General features: G+C 36.3%; 1 protein-coding gene across 6 annotated transcripts in view; it reads right to left on the bottom strand.

Annotated features, from left to right (window-relative positions):
- The window catches only part of RSRC1 (arginine and serine rich coiled-coil 1), a 428,038-nt gene that overhangs the window by 302,149 nt on the left and 103,966 nt on the right, over window positions 1-21,923 (bottom strand). For 5 of the 6 annotated variants that reach the window (XM_069083462.1, XM_069083461.1, XM_069083460.1 and 2 more), the window contains one exon: window positions 17,012-17,185. The exons of the other annotated variant lie outside the window; for it this stretch is intronic. In XM_069083462.1, the coding sequence (XP_068939563.1) occupies window positions 17,012-17,185 (174 nt within the window). The remainder of the gene's footprint in view (window positions 1-17,011; window positions 17,186-21,923) is intronic. 6 annotated transcript variants of the gene reach the window in all.

Genomic DNA, 21,923 nt, shown 5'->3' with positions numbered 1-21,923 from the left:
TAACTGTATCTATTACATTACTGATCATCACATGTGTAATGGAATTTAGAAGGGGCTTTGGGCTTACATATATAAATAAGATCCAACCTCTAACTAAGATTCATCCCTATCTTCCTGTCATTATATGCAAGATCAGAACACAAAGACTATCTCCTTAGAACAGAATGAAAAAGCTTAACCCCAATGACACCATCTGGAACTTTTATTTCATGATATACTCTCAATGCATTGAAATCCAAGATGAGCCAACAGCTCTTACGTGAATGGAATGCATTATGACTTATTCTCCTTTTGTGGAAAAGTGTGCCCAACGCCATACCTCGTGCTGTTCAAAAACACATATGCTATTCTTGAAGTATGGCTACACTCACTTCATTTACTGGGACTTTAAGAACATTTAAACCAGATGCTATTAAACTGTCCTTCAATATCAAGTCCGGACAGAATTATATATCAGTGTACGAGTGCCAAGCTAGTCCACATTCTCCTGCCATTTAATCTGAGTGGTTAACCGTCTAAGCCTCTGGTTTGCTGACCAAGGCTCACTTGTCATGCCAATCAGCACTCTATAATCTACTCCACTCTGTCCTGTTTGGAGAATGTCACTCCTGTGACCTGGGGAGAAAGCCTGTGAGCAAGAAGACAAGGAATGAGCTTTCTCCAATAACAAGCATACAACTTTGGTTGGATTTAGCATCGCTCATATTTCAGGTACTCAAGGTACTTCACAATGAGGTATGAATTAAGATATGTAATGACAGATGAGAAGTAACGGCTTAGCTTTTCAGGGTACTGCTTGCTTATTTAGGGAGAAAAAAAAATCTGCCTGAAAGGCTAGGTTATCCCTTTAAAGCTCAGAGGACAATAGCACAGAATAGTTAGATTCAGAGACATGAACAACTGGCAGTTGCCATGGACTTCAGCTTAATATCTCAAAAGAATAGAAGCTCTCCAGACACAGAGGCGGGCCCAGAAGGTGCAGCCTGCAGACACAGAGGCAGGCCCAGAAGGGGTGGCCTGCAGACACAGGCCTGGAAGGGGCCTGATCAACTCTGAGGGCAAGTCATCCCACCAACCTCAAGGGCCACTACCAGGCCACCACCAAAGGGCTGGGACTGGAAAGAGCAAGGTAAGAACCAAATACAGGGGCCCCTGTCCTGGACAGCAAATACTCCTGGGGCTACCAAGTCATAGCCCAGAAATTAAAAAAAAAAAAAAAGCCTCTATCAGGACCTCCAAACACCAGGATGACAGAGTGAACCTGACCTGCTCCAACTCCCCCCCACCTCTGACCCTGAAAACATAGTAACTAACTATTGCCCCAGGGCAAAACCTCTACGGTAAAGGCTTGGGATCCCTAGAGGAAAGGCGTGGCTAGGACCCTGCCTCAAAATTGGTAGAAAGCCACTACAAAGACTCTGGAGTCCTACTATCTTCAGAGGGAGGAGCCAAACTCAGAGGGAGACAATGTGGACTCCATACCCACAGCTGAAACGTCAACAGGGAATGGGTCCCAAGCACAGAAAGCTCTCCTAGATGAGATCAAAAGGAACTTTGAAAACCAAATGAGAGAGATAGAAGACAAAATGAATAATTCTCTCAAAACCAAAATAGCAGAATTAGAAAAACATAATAATGAAGAAAACATCTCTCTAAAAAGGAAAGTGTATGATATGGAAAAGGAGCTCCAAAAATTAACCAAGGAAAATGATTTGCTAAAAACTAGAATCAACCAAATTGAAACAAATTAACTCTATGAGGAACCAAGAATTAGTCAAACAAAACAAGAATGAAAAATTAGAAAAAGAGGTAAAATACCTCAAAGAAAAAAATAACTGACCTAGAAAACAGATCCAGGAAAGATAATCTGAGAATCATAGGCCTACCAGAAAATCATGATGAAAAAATGAGCCTGGACAACATTCTCCAAGAGCTCATTAAGGAAAACTGCCCTGAGATACTAGAACCTGAGGGTAAAATAGAAATCAAAAGAATCCACCGGACACCTGCTGAAAGAGATCCCAAACTGAAAAGTCCTCGAAATGTTGTCACCAAACTCCAGACCTACCAGATAAAAGAGAAAATACTTCAAGCGGCCAGAAAGAAACAATTCAAATATCAAGGGTCCACAGTGAGGATCGCACAGGATTTGGCAGCTTCTACACTGAAAGATCGGAGGCAGTGGAATACAATTTTCCGGAAGGCAAAAGAGCTCGGGTTACAACCAAGGATCACATACCCAGCAAGACTGAGCATATTCTTCCAGGCAAAGAGATGGTCATTCAACGATATAACAGAATTCCAGAGCTTCCTGATAAAAAACCCAGAACTCAATGGAAAATTCAACCTCCAATTATGAGATGCAACAGTGACATAGAAAGGTAAACAAGAAAAACACACACACACACCCTGCTATTTGATAAAAGCAAACTGGTTATAGACAGGTAGAGGGTATGAGTATAAAATACACAAAACGACGATTAAAAAAAATCTTATTAAGGGCTACAAAAGGACTGCAATGGAAGAAAGGGAATGAATGAAGTGGAAAAGGGTAAATTATGTCACACAAAGAGGCATGAAAACAGTGTAGCAGAGGAAAAGAAGGGAGGGAGATGGGAATCATATGAGCTTTTCCCTTATTGGTTCTGGTGCAAGGAGGGAATAACAACCAGTTAAGCATAGGACTCTATGGAGAAGAAATGCAAAAAGTATCATTTTAGAGGGAAAGAGGGGAGGGAGAGGAGCTTCGCATGAGATTTGTTCCTGTCACTCTTGGTGCGAAGAAGAAGTAACATACTTCATTAAGTATAAAAATATCCTACAGGCAGTAGGAGGAAGAAAGGGCTACGAAAGGGGGGTGGTGGTTAGTAGGCAGGGAAGAAGTAAAGGGAAAGGGGAAGAAAAGGGAGGGGGGCTGATAAGGGAATATTGAGGGAGGCGGTGGTCAAAAGGAAAACTATTAAGGGGGGAAAAATATGAACATTAACAGGGGCGGGAATAGGATGGAGGAAAGAAACAGATAACAATAATAACTGTAAATGTGAATGGAATGAACTCTCCCATAAAACGGAGACAGATAGCAGAATGGATTAGAAATCATAATCCTACAATATGCTGTTTACAAGAAACACATCTGAAACAGAGGGATACACACAGGGTAAAGGTAAAAGGCTACAGTAAAATATATCATGCCTCAGCTAAAGTGAAAAAAGCAGGGATAGCAATCTTTATCTCAGAAAAAGCAAATGCAAAAATTGACCTAATTAAAAGAGATAAGGAAGGAAACTATATCCTGTTAAAAGGCACCATCAAGAATGAAGCAATATCATTACTTAAACATACATGCACCAAGTGGTATAGCATCCAAATTCCTAGAGGAGAAAGTAAAGGAATTAGAGGAAGAAATAGATAGCAAAACTATACTAGTGGGAGACCTTAATCTCCCCCTCTCTGAACTTGATAAATCTACCCTAAAAATAAACAAGAAAGAAGGAGGTGAACAGGATTTTAGAGAGGGTAGGTATGATAGATCTCTGGAGAAAACTGAATGGGGATAAAAAGGAATATACTTTCTTCTCAGCAGTTCATGGCACATACTCAAAAACTGACCACATTCTAGGGCATAAAAACCTCTAATTCTATGCAGTAAGGCAGAAATATTAAATGCATGCTTTTCAGATCATGATGCAATAAAAATTATATACAATAAAGGGCTAGGGAAAGACAGACTAAAAACTAACTGGAAATTAAACAATTTGATCCTAAAAGAATGAGTGGGTCAAACAAGAAATTATAGAAACAATCAGTAATTTCATTCAAGAGAATGATAATAATGAGACAACACACCGAAATTTGTGGGATGCATTAAAGGCAGTTCTTAGGGGAAGTTTTATATCCCTGAGTGCATACATATTTAAATTAGAGAAAAGGGAGGTCAACGAATTGGGCATGCAATTGAAAAACCTAGAAAAAGAACAAATTCAAAATCCCCAATTAAATACTAAATTAGAAATATTGAAAACCAAAGGAGAGATTAATAAAATTGAAATTAAGAAAACTATTGAACTAATAAATAAAACCAAGAGCTGGTTTTATGAAAAAACCAACAAAATTGATAGACCCTTAGTCAATATGATAAAAAAAAGAAGAAAACCAAATTATGAGTATCAAAAATGAAAAGGGATTAAATCTACCTCCAATGAAGAGGAATCAAAACAATAATTAGGAATTCTTTTTCCCAACTGTATGCACACAAATTTGACAATCTTAGGGAAATGGATGAATATTTACAAAAATACAAGTTGCCCAGATTAACTAAAGAGGAAGTAAATTACTTAAATAACCCCATCTCAGAAAAAGAAATTGAATTGAACAGGCCATCAGTCAATTCCCTAGGAAAAAATCTCCAGGGCCAGATGGATTTACTAGTGAATTCTATCAATCATTTAAAGAACAATTGATTCCAATACTCTACAAACCATTTGGGGAAATTACTGAAGAAGGAGTCCTACCAAATTCTTTTTATGACACAAATATGGTACTGATACCTAAAGCAGGAAGAGATAAAACAGAGAAAGAAAATTATAGACCAATCTCCCTCATGAATATATGATGCAAAAATTCTAAATAAAATACTAGCAAAAAGACTACAGCAACTTATCTCAAGAAAAATACACTTTGATCAGGTTGGATTTATTCCAGGAATGTAATAATGGTTTAATATTAGCAAAACCATCAGTATAATTGATCATATCAACAATAAAACTAGCAGAAACCACATGATCATCTCAATAGATGCAGAAAAGGCTTTTGACAAAATACAACATCCATTCCTATTAAAAACATTAGAAAGTATAGGAATAAATGGGGCCTTCCTTAAAATAATAGGTAGCATCTATTTAAAGCCATCAGCAAGTATTATATGTAATGGGGAGAAGCTGGAAGCATTTCCCATAAGATCAGGGGTGAAACAAGAGTGTCCACTATCACCCCTCTTATTCAATCTGGCACTAGAAATGTTAGCAGTAGCATTAGAGAAGAAAAAGAAATCAAAGGAATCAAGTTAGGCAAAGAAGAGACCAAGCTATCATTCTTCGCAGATGATATGATGATATACTTAGAGAATCCTAGAGAATCAAGTAAAAAACTACTTGAGACAATAAATAAATTTGGCAAAGTTGTAGGATATAAAATAAACCCACATAAATCCTCGGCATTCCTATAAATTTCCAATGAAATTCAACAGCAAGAGATAGAAAGAGAAATCCCATTTAAAGTTACTGTAGACATTATAAAATATTTGGGAATCTACCTGCCAAAACAAACCCAGGACCTATATGACCACAACTACAAAACACTTTTCACACAAATAAAGTCAGATCTAACTAATTGGAAAAATATCAAATGCTTGTGGCTGGGTTGAGTTAATATAATAAAAATTACAATTTTACCTAAAATAAATTATATATTTAGTGCCATACCAATTAATTTACAAAAAAAACTACTTTATAGAGCTAGAAAAATGGTAACAAAATTCATTTGGAAGAATAAACGGTTCAGAATATCAAGGGAATTAATGAAAAGAAATGCTAGGGAAGGTGGACTAGCTATACCAGATTTCAATCTGTATTATAAAGCAGCAGTCATCAAAACTACTTGGTACTGGCTGAGGAATAGAGGAGTGGATCAATGGAATAGATTAGGCACACGAGATTCAGAAATCAACGACTATAGTAATCTATTGTTTGATAAACCCCAAGACCCTAATTTTTGGGATAAGAACTCACTATTTGACAAAAACTGCTGGGAAAACTGGAATATAGTATGGCAGAAACTGGGCATAGACCATTATCTAACACCATATACCAAAATCAAGTCTAAATGGGTGCATGATCTAGGTAAAAAGGTTGATACTGTAAGTAGTCTCCTAAAACAAGGAATAGTATACCTATCAGATTTGTGGAGAGGGAAAGACTTTATGACTAAACAAGAATTAGAGAACATTATAAAATGTAAAATGGATAATTTTGACTAAATGAAATTAAAAAGCTTCTGTACAAAGAAAGCCAATGTAACCAAGATTAAGAGGGAGGTGGGAAATTGGGAAAGAATCTTTACAACTTATATCTCTGACAAAGGACTCATTTCTAAAATATACAGAGAATTGAGTCAAATTTATAAGAATACAAGTCATTCCCCAATTGATAAATGGTCAAAGGATATGAACAGGCAATTTTCAGAGAAAGAAATTAAAGATATCTATAAGCACATGAAGAAATGCTCTAAATCACTATTGAGTAGAGAAATGCAAATCAAAACAACTGTCAGGTACCACATCTCACCAGTCAGATTGGCTAAGATGACAAAACAGGAAAATGACAAATGCTGGAGAGGATGTGGGCAAATTGGAGCACTAATGCATTGCTGGTGGAGTTGTGAACTGATTCAGCCTTTCTGGAGAGCAATCTGGAATTATGCCCAAAGGGCCATAAATACTTTCATACCCTTTGATCCAGCAATACCACTCCTAGGGTTATATCTGAAAGAGATCATAGAAATGGGAGGAAGACCCATATGTACAAAAATGTTTATAGCAGCTCTTTTTGTGGTAGCAAAGAATTGGAAATTAAGGGGGTGCCCATCAATTGGGGAATGGCTGAACAAGTTGTGGTATATGCATGTTATGGAATACTTTTGTGATATAAGAAACGAGGAGCAGACAGTCTTCATATTTACCTGGAGAGGCTTAAAAGAACTGATGCTGAGTGAGAAGAGTAGAACCAGGAGAAATTCGTACACAATTACAGACACAACGTATGTGTGATGATCAACTTTGATAGACTGGACTCTTTTCAGAAATGCAGTGATATAAGTCAATCCCAAAAGACTCATGATGGAGAGAACTGTGCACATCCAGAGAAAGAACTAGAAAGAACTGAGTCTATATCCAGATGGAAGCAAAATACCTGATCTTTTTCCTTTTCTTGTTTGGTTTTATGTCTTCTTTACCATTTTTCATTCTATCTGATATCATCCATCTTTATAACCTGACTAATGTATAATGTGAAAGTATTTACAGATCCTATACTTGACTATATGCCGCCATGGGGGGGAGGGGAGAGAGGGGGACAAAATGTGAAACTCAGGGAATTGTGGAATTGAATCCTGTAAACTAAAAGTAAACAAACAAATTAATTAAAAAAAAAAGAATAGAAGCTCTCAGTCTAATGTGCTTTCTGACACAAAACTTTGTCCTGAATCAACACAAAGTCAGCTACTGCAATTAAAGTTCCTGAAAGAAAAAGAACTTAGAAGATACGAATTTTAATCAAAATTTAAGATATAACCTTTAATTAGAATCTGTATTTTCAAACAACTGATGCTAAATACTATCAGATACATCAGAGATGAAACCATATTGAACGCAGAAAACACTAGTGAAATTTTCTAGACTAATAAAATATTTAAATCAGTTTTATTTTAAAGCTAAGCAAGAGATAGGAAAGAACAATAACAACTACTACTCATGAAGGGGAACAAATGCTAATTTTTTTCCTTGACAAATGTTATTTAATCATTTAATAATAATATGAGAATTTCTTGGTCATACAACCCAATAATATGGCAGGCTAGGGAGAACCCCAACAAGGCCAAATACCAGATTCACCCATCACCCCTCCCTCACCTATCAGCCTCCATGGTCCAGCAGAGGTGCACAAACAGACTGTGTCTGAGTTTATGCTTGAGACCCATACTGGGATCCACACATATGCTTCAGATATTCTGCCAACACACCGCATCCTCTACCACTTCCTACTCCGCAAGTAAAAGATGCTGACTTAGTACAGCTAGAGGAGGAAAAGTAGAGAGCCAAGAGAGGAAGTGAGGTAGGGTGGTTCCAAAGCACCTGTACTGGGCTGAAAGAAAGGTCACAGAAACACAGCTGACCCTAGTTCTGTCTTTTCAGAGGTTATTTAGGTCAGGGACTTAAATTGGGGAAAAATCAATTACCCAATGTGAGAGGAGACCCAGGCAGTTTTGCAAATGACTCATAAGGCTGTGGGCATCAGGAAAAAGGAAAGAATTATTAAGTAAAAAACCAAGAGTATAAGGGGAAAAAGCTGAACACTGCAGATTTCAAAAAGAAGAAAACTCAATAAAAGCCAAAGCAGAACTAGATAAATTAACAAAAGGGATCCTAAAACTAGAAGAGAAAATGAATACAAAACTCAGAGAGATAACAAACATCTCTTAACAAATATTATAAAATAAAGGAAAGTGAAACAATGATTGCTGAATCAAAGAATCCTATAGAATTACAAAAGAGCATAGAAAAACAAGATATTGCAGAATGATTTAAAGGAGAAATGAAATCCATTTGAGAAGACATTAGGAGTGAATGTCAGAAGCTATAATTCTCAAAGAAAAAAACGTTAAAAACTCACACAAGTTTTAGAATACAGAAGTACTAAAGTAGGAGAAAATCTGTTAGAAGAATACCAAAAGATAAAAATATCAAAAGAATGCATGATCCCTACAAAGCTACTGACCTTGGAGACAAGAGAAGTAGACATATTTTAAGAAAAACAGTTCTACTGGAAAAATAGTTCGTGATAACTTCCTACATCATAATGCAGAACAACTGCCTAGAACTTTCAAATATAGAAAACAAAGCACCAATCCACAGATCATCCACAGGTAATTCCAAAGACAAACAACAAGTTTAGCAAGCAGTTAAGACAAAGTCATTCAAACCTAAGTGAAAACAAATTTGAAAAACAGAACATCATTCTGTACCCAGTAGAAAGTAAAGAAGGGAACAGAAATGTATATTCTAAAAAGGAAGATGGTATAAAATTGGAATAGTTAATGTTGTAGGAGTTGTGGGAAAGGAGGCACATCAATGCGTTTCTGGTATAGCTGTGAATCAATGAAACTCTTTTGTAAACTCAGTTAGAATTATGCAAATATTTTCTGGCTCAAAGATGCTACCATTAGGTGTATACTCCAAGGAAGTCACTGAGAAGAAGGAAGTTACCACATACACCAAAATAATTATAGTAGCATTTTTTGTGGTAACAAAGAACTGGAAACAAAATCGATGTTCATAAATTGGGAAATGGCTAAACAAATTGTGGCACATGAATGTACTGGAATAGAATTACTATAAGAAACAATGAATATGGAAAAGCATGGAAAGACTTAAAGAATGTGATATAGAATGAAATAAGCAGAGACAAGAAAACAACAGACACAATGACCACAACAATATAAAGGGAAAGAACAACCAAAAACTAATCAAAACTGAATGTTGCAAAAATACAGAGAGAAATGAGAGTACACTCACAGTCCATAGATGTAGTACACTGCATACATTTTCAAGTTTTTTTTTTTAATACATCGATCAGTTTTGCTGATTATCTTCTTTTTTTTCTTTACAGAATGGCCATCTGGGAGGTGGGAAGAGAGGACTATTGGGAAAAATTCTGGTGATGTCAAAAAAAGGTATCAAAGTGTTAGTAAAACAAAGCTAAATGATGTAAGTAATCATAGTCTTGAAGAAGAGAAGAAATATAGCTTCTGTGTTTTCTTTCAATACTGCATATGGAGTGGCTCTCTTAGAGGAAGAAGAAAGGCATACAGGAAAATTTTTTAGGTGTTATAAAAACAAAAGATAGCAATATAAATTTATTTAAAAAAAATAAAGCAACATGTGGAATTATTATCAGTACTTCCCTGTCCCTCTGATTGGAGGGTGGCTCAATAAACTCCCAAACTTCCATTTAAAGATGAAGCCCTGGAACAGTTAGGTGACGTGGTGAATAGAGCATGGGTCCTGGAGTCAGGAGGACCTGAGTTCAAATCCAGATTCAGACACTTAACACTTACTAGCCATGTGACCTTGGGCAAGTCACTTAACCCCAACTGCCCTGCCCTCCCCCCTCCAAAAAGCAAAAAATAAATAAAAAAATAAAGATGAAGTCCAGAGCATCTCTTCATTTTTTACCTGGCTGTACTACTTTGAGACTTCTGGGCAGGTCACTTAATCATATGTGCCTCAGTTTCCTCATCTGAAATGAGAATCTAAATGACTTCATCTAAAATGAACTGGAGAAAGAAATGGCAAAATACTCCAGTATCTTTGCCAAGAAAACCTCAAATGGGGTCACAGAGTCAGATGTAACCAAAATGACTACAACAACAACAACTTTATATCAAACCTAAACCTGCCTCTTAGCAACGGCCACCTTTTGTTCCTAACTCTGTGCTTTGAAGCCAGGCAAAAAAAAAAAAAATCAAATCTCTTTTACCCATGACGGATGTTCAAATGCTTGATGACAACTATCCTGTCCTCCCTGTCTTCTTTTTTCTAGGCTAAGCATACATGATGCCTCAAATATTTTCATATGGCATAATCTTGATGCCCTTCAACCAACATGGTCATTTTCCAGTCACTTTTCCAATTCTCTAATCTACTTCCTAAATAGGGTACCCAGAACTGAACAGAATACACCAGAAGCAGTCTGACCAAGTTGAAGAGGTAACATAATTTCCCCAGGCTAGGAATCTATGACTACTCTTGGGTTTTTTAGTAATGTGACACCATGGCCTCAGAGTGAGTTGGCAGTCCACTAAAAGGTAAGAGTTTTTTCAGATAAACTGTTCTCTAGCCATACCTCTTCAATCTTGTAACTAGGAAATTCACTGCTGAATCTAAGTATAAAACTTTACAATTACCTCTATTAAATTTCATCTTAATAGACTTACCTCAATGTTCTAGTTTGTTAAGATCTGAATCCTGTAATTCAACATGTTTGTTGTATCTTCTAAGTTCTGATATCTGCAAATTTGATAAGTATGCCATCCATGCCATTTATCCAAGTCAGGAATAAAATGTTAATAGCTCAGAGCAAAGCAGAGAACCCTAGGGCATTCCATGGAAGACCACTTTCCAAAGTATCACTAATGAATAATTATTAGGTCTGGGTCATTCAACCAGTTCCAAATCTGCCACCATAGAGCCACAAAAATAACATGAATTTCTGAAATGTTTTGCTAAATCTAAGTAATAGGTCTTACCATGAGATAAAATTTATAAAAAGCACTTACCTTAGTGTCTGATACACAGGAAGTAATATCCAAATGCTTATTACCCTTCTACTACCAAAATCATAAGCGACAAAAAAGGATGTGAAGTTATCCGTGATGTGTTCTCTAAATGTTGCTTTAATGAGACATATTAGAATTTTTCAAAAATCAAAGCCAAGCTTATTAACCCTGTAGTTTACAACTTCTCATCTCTCTCTTTTTATTTTAAAGTCTGGACATTTAACCTTCTCCAGTTTTACAGTCCCCTGTCTTACCTCCCCACACCCCCATTCTCCACCATCTTTCAAATATCACTGATATATTCAACAATCACATCTACAAGTTCCTTCACCACCCTGAGATGAAGTTTGTCTGGGACTGGTAACTTGGACTCATCAAAGAAAGCTAAATGCTCAATTATTATCTTCCTATTTATCTTGGGTTTCAACTAAAAAGTCATTTTTTGTTCAATACTTTCTAGGTCAAGAATTATTTTTCTTGACAAAAAGAAACAAAATCAGAATTGTACAAATTTGCTTCCTTTCATCAGTTAGCTGTTCTTGTGATCCCAACCACCTTGAGTAGCAGTCCTAGCCCTTCCCTGATTCATCTTTTTTCCCAATAAAACTTAAAAACAAAATAAAGCCAAAAACCTCACATAAACAAGCTGAACATAATTTTAAGTTTAAAAAATACACTAAGTGTATATGAGTACATTCTGTTTATCTGTCCTACTAAAATAAATATTTACTTCTTTTGCTTGCAACATGACTACTTGTGTTAAAGGTATACTAGCTTGCAATCAAACATTTACCCTTCGCCACTGGTGAAAGGCAACAAGATCTCTTTACAACATCTCGTCTTTTTCAATAAATTTTGCATGAAAACATGTTATCCAAGCACAAAGTTGCCTGCTGTCACATTGGAAGTGTGATAAATGTTTAATGAAAACAACACCACACAGCTTGGTGTCAGACAACAGCTATCACACAGACCTGCTTTGATCTAAACAGACACTTAAAAGGAGTTCTGAGCTTGCTTTGCACCACAGAACTCTATAACCTATATGCAAATAAGAGTAAATTAGCATAAATGACTTCCTGCTGCATAAAGAAGAGGTAAAGAAAAAATATGACAGGCTCCACGAGTATGTAACTGCTGTCAAAACTTGAAGTCCAACATCCCCAAATTACTTTCAACATCTTCTGCCAAGTTCTAGTTAAGAACAACCTTACCAACAGGAATTTACCATATAAAAACAAGCAAGAGAAACAGCTGGAGCACTGCCAAGTGATCCAACACAGAAATGTGGTGGCTCTGGGAACTGCACTGGGGCCACAAAGAAAAATCTGAACCACACATTCTGAAAGAAACTTTGTTCAACCCTCACCTTCAGGAAAGCATTAGAAATGCTTTCTGTCAAATACAAACACTTACAAAACCATGAGTCAGTGTAAGATTTGTTAAAGTTCAAAGAAATCATTGTCAGAAAAATGATAATTTCCAGTGATGTATTTTTTAAAATAGATGCTTATTTTTAAATGGAAAGCTTATAAAACAAATCACCAAGAGGCCACAAAGGGCCTGGTCTCATGTGAGACTTCTTTAGAGATAGTTGGAAATATTATAGAAAGTCAAAGAAATCAATGAGAGTCAGCACTAGTCTGTCTGGAAGAGCCTATTCAATTTAAGAGAAAGTTCTTAATGTGTGGATTCGTGTTTTCAAAGACAAACCTTTACTACTCATTAAAAGTATAAGATTACAAGAAGGGAGGAAGAGAAACAGAAGAAAGTAAGACCGCAAGGCTGGAGAAGAATATTCTAGGTATCTTCATGGATATGCTTCTGGGTCTAGCAGCTATTGTTCTGATAGGACATAAAAAGACAAACCTAAAGTCACATCAAAAAATGAGTAAAGAGAATTTTCCTATTTTGTGATTTATGATTTAAATCATGACTGAATGTACTCTGATTTAAATTAATTCTGCCCTGACTCAGTTTTTAAAGATGACATTACCAAGTCACTGCTGATTAGAGAAACATAAATTAAAACAACCTCACAACTATCAAATTGGCTAATATGATAAAAAAGGAAAATGTTGGGTTTTGGAGTGGATGTGAGAAAACTGGGACACTAATGCACTAGTGGTAGAGTTGTGAAGTAATCCAACTATTTTGGAGAATATGGGACAATGCCCAACAGGCTGTACTGTGTATGTACATCCTTTAATCTAGTAATATCACTGCTAGGTCTATACCCCAAAGACATCCAAAAACAGGGAAAAGGACCAATTTGTACAAAAATATTTATAGCAGCTTTTTTTTTTGTAGTGGCTAAGAACTGAAAATCAAAGGGATGCCCATCAGTTGGGGAATGGTTAAAAAAGCTGTGGTATATGATTGTGACTGAATATTATTGTGCTATGAGAAATGACAAGCAAGATGATTTCAGAAAAACCTGGAAAGACTTACAAGAACTGATGCCTAATGAAATGAACAGAAGTAGGATAATGTTGTACACAATAACAGCAATGTTATTCAGTGAAGAACTGTGAATGACTTAAGTTATTCTCAGCAACACATTGATCCAAGACAACCCAAGGGGCTGAAGCATGACGTTTTCACTCTTTCATTTGAGTCATGTACAAAATGACATATATGGAAGACGCTCTACATAACTGCACACGTATAACCTACATGTGACTGCTTACTGTCTGAGGGAGGGAGAAGGAGGAGGGATAGGATTTCAAACTCAAAACTTTAAATAAAAATGGTTTAAAAATTGAGGGGAAAAAAGTGCCAGAAGCAAAAAAAAAAAAAGTTGACATTAGAGCTTTAAATTAAAACATAAAGTGTCACTAATACTGACATGTGCATCATCAGCTAACCCTTCATTATAAGTGTCAGCAGCATCGTACGTTGTATGATCAGAATCTTGTTCTAGAAGTCACCAAAGAGCTTCTCACCGATTACCCAAATAATGCATCTTATCCACCAACATCTACAAAGTTTCAACTGAGACTCTCTGTAACAGTTTTTATAAACCATTTTAACATAGTTCTGTTTTTAATAAAGTCATAGTTTTTAATAAAAATAAATATCCAGGGACATCACAACAACATATATGTATATGTGTATGTATATATCTACACATATATGTATGTTATATATAAATGTGTGTGTGGGTGTGTGTGTGTACTGAGAAACCACATATGTGTTTTTAGAAAACATATGTTGAGAAATTTTTTACGGCCAAAAATTCACTGACAAGAAGACTAGGTAAACAAGGTTTGTTTCAGTAGGCATATTTTTATGCAAAAAAAATAAGGAAACTGTTATTTGTGTGGAAATTAATGCAACAGGAAAAACTTGTGATAAAATTTTATAAAATGGGTGCCTTCCTGAAAAGCTACGTGGCAAAAATCTTGACCTGAAGGAGCCAAAAGCAAAGCTGACCAACCAATCAATCTAACACAAAGAGGAAAAATCATTCTTTTCTTTCCTTCAGATTTTCTTGGGGTGAAAAAAACTGCCATTCTCTCTGATATCTTCCCAGTTATCTAGCACTTTCCAAAATAAACTAGCAATAAATTCATCAACTAAATCACTAAGGTCTTAGGGATTATGGGATAAGAATCTGATTTGTAATCACAAATTTCTAATTTGCTGATTCTCTAATTTTTTTAAATGCATATCCATTAATCTTCTCTTTTTTCTTTTGTTACTACATGACTGTAAAGATAATATTTTGCCCCTGAGGACTGAAAAGGTTTTGCTAAGTTGTTTCATCATTACAATAGTTTTCTGTCACAGTTATTGTCTCTGGACCACTCATTATTTAAGATTTCATTGTTAAGTCTTCATTTGCGTCTGAATCTTTTGTTTGTGGGTCTATAAAGGAAGCAGATGTAGCCACACAACTCAGAGAGCTAGGCCCTTCCCTCTTGCAATTGGCCGCCTGGTTAGAGTCAGGCTGTGGTTGGTCTTAGAATCTTCCTCTGGGCTCTAGCCACTGGCAATGACACTGAATCCCCTGGTGAAGGACATTAACACCAGAAATGAAGAATACTGATGATATGAGCCAAAATGGGAGGAGTCAGGACTCAGAAAGGGACTATCAGGTGGCATTTATTCACATGGAACTCTGTTCCTGGAGAGACTGGCCAAAGCACAACAAACACACCAGTTTATAGCTAAACTTCCCTGGACATAAAATCATTTCATTAATACTCTAAAGATCTTAGCCTGAATGGCCACACTCATGTTAAAGATGAGTAGACTCCGATTCCAAAAGTCTAAGTAATTTGGCCATGCCACATAGAAATGGGATGGATTTAAAATCGGGTCTTCCTGACTGGAAGTCTAGCATTTTATCAATTAGGTTCATTTCTTAATTTTTACACATTCCCTGCTGTCCCTCTATCTTATTCTTAATTCAACTCTGCTTGCTTAAGGATAAAATATCAGACTCCAATTGAATTTGGAATTTCTAAGAAACTGAAATAACCAATTTTCATTAAGAAAAATTAATAGTAACTACCCCAAATTAAAATCTTTCCATTCAGAAGTTTAATATTTAGTGCTTAAGCACAAATACAAGGTTGTTTTTTTTTCTAATGACTTTCCCCAAAATTAGAAAATCAAAAGATAGAAATGTGCAGATATGAAAAGTCGTAAGGGCCTCATGAGGAAGATGGGAATTTAGACAAAAAAGTCCTCACATTCTGTGATCCATTTAACCTTTAAGTTAGAGTTAAGATGGAAGAAGATCTTAAGGGAATCCTTTCAATGCACTGAATAAATTCTTCAATTTAACAATGAAGGTTGAGATAATAAAAATATTTTATATTGAAATAGATTAAGTATATTCACATGGGGGTAAGGAAATAGAAGACAAAAGGAGATAATGCCCGTAACACTGGGTATAATTGATGGAAAGATTCATTATTCAACTGTTCAGTACAAAGCGAGAACAATGAGCTAGAAATTCATCTTTTACAGGCAGAAGCTTACTTTTGATTTAAAGGTTTTTTAAAAGTCTTCGCATTTTAAATAGATGACAAGAAATAGGTTTCAACTTCTAGTTTACAACTTGGAACCATAGCTACAATAAACTTATGCATCTTAAAAGAAATAAAGTAGGTAAGTGACCAAAAATAATTTTTAAGGTAACATTTCAAAGATAAAGTTTTCCTAAATACATCTATTACAAAGTTCCCTCTCTATCACCTTTGTCATTTTCTTGTAACTATTTTCCAACAAGAAAAAGTATGATTTCACTTGTATAGGGAACTTCTAGGCAAGGAAATTTCCTCTAGCAATACAGATTGTCACCTTCTCTGCAACTTACTTAGAGAGTTTTCTAGGGCACAGAAATTAAAGGATTTGCCTATGGTCACACAGTCTGTCTGTATCAGAGGAAGGGAACCAGGAAGCTTCAAAGTCAGCTGTTTAGCCACTAAGCCAAGCTGCCTCTCCTTCCACAACAAAGAAAATTCAAATAATTAAAAATTTGTTTTATATTTCTAAATTATATACATGAAAAAGAAAGTACATATATGATACTGTTCCAAGGATTTGCAAGAATTTCTCAGTTACTTATGTTCCAAATATTCACAATTTAGATATTTTGGAAAGTACATGTCCCATAGTTTTTCATTACAAATTGAGAGAAAATTCTGAACACCTGATCAGGGTATCTTACTAAGAATCCTTTAGATAGACTGTGCATGGGCAAATCAACCAGGAGCAGTCAAATAAGACCCAGGAAGGGTCTTGTATCCTTATTTGTCCTCACCTTTCCTTGCACTATCAGACTCTCCAAAAACTGAGGCAGGAAAGGGAGGCTCCACAACAACCTAAGAAAGGCACTTAATCGAATGCTGTGGGGGATCACTCTTGTTTCAGAACCACTTTCACTCACCCACGTTTGGTGCTGTGTAATTCCTTCTCCTTCCCTCTCTCTCTCTCCTTCTCTCTCTTCTCTTTCTCTCGGCCTTTACGACGGTCTCTTTCACGAGATCGGCTACGAGTTCTTCTATGGCTAGATCTTTCACTACTTCGACTATGGGAACGAGGACGAGGTCTTGACCTTGACCTATGGAAAATATGTAATATAAAACAAATCAATTTGTTTTAACCAAAAGAAAAAAGTGTTCCTTAGTTTAAAAACCAATTGCAGTTTATCAGAAATTAAGAAACTCCATTAAACATCCACTTGTGTTAATGAAGTAGGATGATTTATGAATACACTGCATTTCAAGCCATGTAAGGTCTAAAGCAGGCTGGCTGACTGACATACATCCTTGAAAGACCACTGGATGCTAAGGAATCATCCTTTCCTTCCCAATGTCACCATTTGGGACTTCCCTCCTCTCCTTCTTTGCTTTGGCAAGATATTGCCTGAAACTAACACCATTGCTCCTAATTAATCGACACTTACCCTGGGTAGGGTCCGGGGCAAAGGCTTCTATGATGGGTCTAGCAATGGCAGATTCATGATGGAAAGCCAGGAGGAATGGATGGAGAAATGCTGAGGATCCTCCTACTTCCCCCTCTACTGCTGGCTCACCTAGTCTTAGCACTAGTCTCCTTCGAAGGTTTCTTGATCTTTGACCATTTCCCTCCCAATACCAAGGCCATATCCTGTTCCTTTCCCCAAAACCATTACCTCAGGTTCTTGGATGGCTTATCCAGCCCAGTCCAAATCTAGCTTTCTCCTTAACACTGATGAATATATTATTCTAGTCTACTTTGAACAAAGACCTGCCATTAACATTTCGAGATGTTTAAAGAGGATGTAAGGGGAGAAAAAAGGAAAATGGTAAGGACTGGGAATATATAAAAAAGGAGAATTGAACTGTTCTCCATTTTACCTTTGATTACTAACAATAACTTTTAAAAAATCACAAAACTTAAAGGGCTAGGAATAAATCCATCTGGTCAGAAGCAACATGAGGTATTAACAATGGAAAGGGAAGAATGATCAGTCCATGGGGCCCTTCATTAGAAAAAGAAGAAAAAGAGCAAAGGGGGTAATCAAGAACCTGCCAAAACCAAGGATCCCTGAGACCTGACATTGATAGGATACTGTCCTACCATAGCTCCTTGGCCCTTTCCCATCTCCTTAGCTACCACAAACCTCCATCCCAATGCTCAGACTCTATTACTTTTACCCTGCCCTACTTGGATAGAAACCCTGCATCTTGGGCCTTGGTTTAGACCTTCTACCAACAGCATTCACGTCCTGCTTGCCTTTTTCCTTTGTAAATTTATCTATTAGTTTTGGACTATACTTAACACTTGTGTCTTTGCATACTACATCTCAAGAATAATGACCCTCTGATCATCACTTAATCTTCTGGTTTTGCATGGCCTCTCAGTCCATGTCGTACTAAATTTGGTCAGTCCTCTGGCCACCACCTAAATAACCACTGCAATAAATTGAGCGCCATAGAGCAGCAACTTTAATAACAGTTATGGCTACTTCTCTGAGATAATCCACAGCATTTGTTCTTCCCAGGAGCCGTGAGTCTGGAGTTTGGGAAGTGGAGAAGAAGGCCTTATAACATGATACCATTTCAGATAGTCTACCAAATTCTCTCAGGATGTGATAAAGTTAGCTTAAAAGATTAGAATGTACTCAAATAAGATTTATTTAATTTTATAACACCCCAACTTAAAAAAAATAGGAAAAAGATTTTGAGAAATTATTTTATATAGCTAGAAATAGTAACATTAATTTAATTATTATATGACTAACAGAGACTACTGTTTTGTTTATTGCATTGTTTAACTAATAGTATTTTTATCTCATGGCTTTCACTTTATTAACTTCTCATTACAAACTTTTCACTATGTGTGGACTTACAGAGATGTTTTAGTAGGAACTAAATTAACTAGAATGCTTGAGGGATAGATTTGTTCAGCATTTTAGTCTTGTGAATAATTGAGAGTTAACCTATCCATATACTCTCTTGCATTAGCAAACAAAACAGAACATGCCATGAGCTTGAATAATTCAAGATCTTTCAGTATTTCATGATCATCTTTCAGAATAACAGAATAATTGAATACTAGCAATCAAGTATAAAAAGACTGAGTTGTATTGATCCTAGGGCACACCCTAGCAGATGCTCTTCAAATCAGCCCCTGATTGAAACTTTAGGAACATAGTCATTTTATCTTACAGTACTCATGATGAACAAATGGACCACTATGAAGATAATTATAGCTTATACATTTACATTAGTCATAAAAGATGGAGAAATAGAAAAGTTTTATGAAGAACTTGACAAGATTGCACAAATTATGACAGATATGACTTGATCTTTGGTGACTGCAACAAAAAAAAAAAGTATAGGCAGTTAAAAATATGTGGAAAAATATGACTGTGGCTACTAAAATAAAAGATACCAAAAGTGTGTCAATTACGTAGAAACCTTAATATTTTCTTTCAAGAGTTACTACAGAAGTTGCAATACCATCTGAGTTATCCTGATTGAAAAGGCTCTCAAAAATTGAAATGGACAAGATATGATTTTTTATTAACATATATAAAAGAAATTAAACCAATGTAAAATGGTTTCTACCATAAAGAAATCAAGTGGGGAGATGTAATGAAATGGGACCATTGAAGTGGGACAGCACCCCTAGGACCCAAGGCTGGAAACTGCTCCAGATTCTTCTCCTCCTCCTTCTCTCCTGTCTCTTCCTTCCTCTTCCCCTCCTCCTTCTTTTACTACCTCTTCCCCTTTTCTTCCCCTTCTCATCTTCCTTCTTCTTTTCCTCCTTTTCTTCCTTCCTCTTCCGCTTCTCCTCCTTTCTTCTTCTTCTCTTTTCCCATCCATAGTGAACCAGAATAAGGTTCCTAACAGTACAATAGTGGTAGACTGAGGTTCCTGGGAATTTCCCCCTTGGCTTGGCCACATGTTCTATCCCCACCACCATGATTTTGCAGAAGCTATCTTTTGTGCCTGGAATGCCCTTCCAACTCACTTCTATATCCTCAAATCTCTACTCCCTTTAAAGTCTAGTTCATATGCTCCTTCCTACATGAGGCATTACTTAATTCTCCTAAAACCACTTCCCATTGCTAATGGTTTCCCCCCCACAAATTAACTTGCATTTATTTTATATGTGCTTGTATGTGTATATGTTGCCTTACCAACAGAATATAGGCTCATTGAGTTCAATTTTGTCTTTGAATCCCTAGCACCAAACACAGTTTTGGGGATATAGTAAGTAGGTGCTTAGTAAATGTTTTTAGATTGATATGTTACTAGTGATATTGAAAAACCACACTGGGTGGACAGTCACCTTATTTGGGATGTAACTAATATAATAATAACAGTTACTGTTTATATAGTGTCTATTATGTGCCAGGCACTGATGGGTGCTTTACAAATATCATCTCCTTTGATCTTTACAAGAACTCTGGGAGGTAGTTGCTGTTATTATCTCCATTTTAGAAGTGAGGAAAATGAGGCAGAGAAAGGTTAAATGACTTGTTCAAGGTCACACAGCCAATAAGTATTTGAGGTTGACTTTAAACTCTGGTGTTCTTTAATCCTGGTCCAGCTTTCTATCCACTGAGCTACCCACCTACCTGCACTTCCTTACAAAACACAAAAATTAACATGTGGAGATCATGATGTAAGATTCAGCTAAACTAAATTTTATCCTCACAGCATCTGTAAATGAAAAGTGAACAAGCAAAAATATTCTTAAAATGGAAGAAATCTACCAGATTTATTCTAGTCATCTACTTCTCATCATTAAAGAATGTTACATTTGGACTTCACTAGTTTCTTCTCCAAGAAATGCTGTAAAGTGCAAACAGCTCTTAAGATAAAATCAGCATGAGTGGCTGAACCTAACAAACAACATACATGTGAAATCTATGTTGAAATGATTTGCTTCAAAAAGTATACAGGATAGTATAATATGGCGTATATAAAGTATAGTATAGTTCAGTACAGTATAGTATATATACAGAAAAGCATGCAATTCTCAAGATTTTCTCCAAAGAAAAATTTCCAAAGAAGAAAAGCAACCGTAAGTGTTCATTTGAATTTTAAACAGATAACAATGAAAAATTTACTGAGTTACCACGTTTGTTTCATCTCCAAAATATTTGGTGAGTTTGATCCAAACACATATTGAGGCTATCTTGATGAAAATAGGAATATGGAACAGGGAACATAAGTATAAGCCTTGGACAAGCGCTACAACTGGGAGGTAAGCTCCACCCAGAGAAAGAGAATGAGCCATGCTGAATCAGGAAATGGCTTTTAGTGGGAAAGTATTTTTATTTATTTATTTATTTTAAGAGCAATTGGGGTTAAGTAACTTGCTCAAGGTTACATGGCCAGTTATTTCTGGGTGTGGTGCTGAGTATGTGAGCCCGGATTTGATCCAGGTCATCCCAACACTGGAGCCGGTGTTCTTACTCGCTGAGCCACCTGGCCGCCCCTTAAGGTAGTTTTTTTCTTTTTTAAAGCAATTGGGGTTAAGTAACTTGCTCAAGGTTACACAGCCAGTTATTTCTGGGTGTGGTGCTAAGTGTATGTATCAGCAATGCCATATTCACAATGCCTATGGAGATTACAGATATGCTGATATAATTATCCATCACAAAATACATCATGCTTGCCATATGGGGGAATAAGCTAGAAAATTTATTAAGATACCAAAAGACTGAGTCCCAAAACCAGAAAGTGAAAGCCATCAGAGTAGTTATGACGTTGGCACAGGCAGATAAAGTAGAAAGCACCCACATTTTCAAGCGCACAGGTAGATAAAGTAGAAAGCACCCACATTTTCAAGCCTTTAAA

This window comes from Petaurus breviceps, unplaced genomic scaffold (genome assembly GCF_028583685.1).
Source record: "Petaurus breviceps papuanus isolate PSGF00001 unplaced genomic scaffold, PetGlider_PUasm1.0 173, whole genome shotgun sequence".
In the NCBI taxonomy this organism is placed as follows: Eukaryota; Metazoa; Chordata; class Mammalia; order Diprotodontia; family Petauridae; genus Petaurus; species Petaurus breviceps.
Note: the sequence above shows the minus strand (reverse complement) of the source record. Positions and strands in the feature narration are given on the sequence as shown.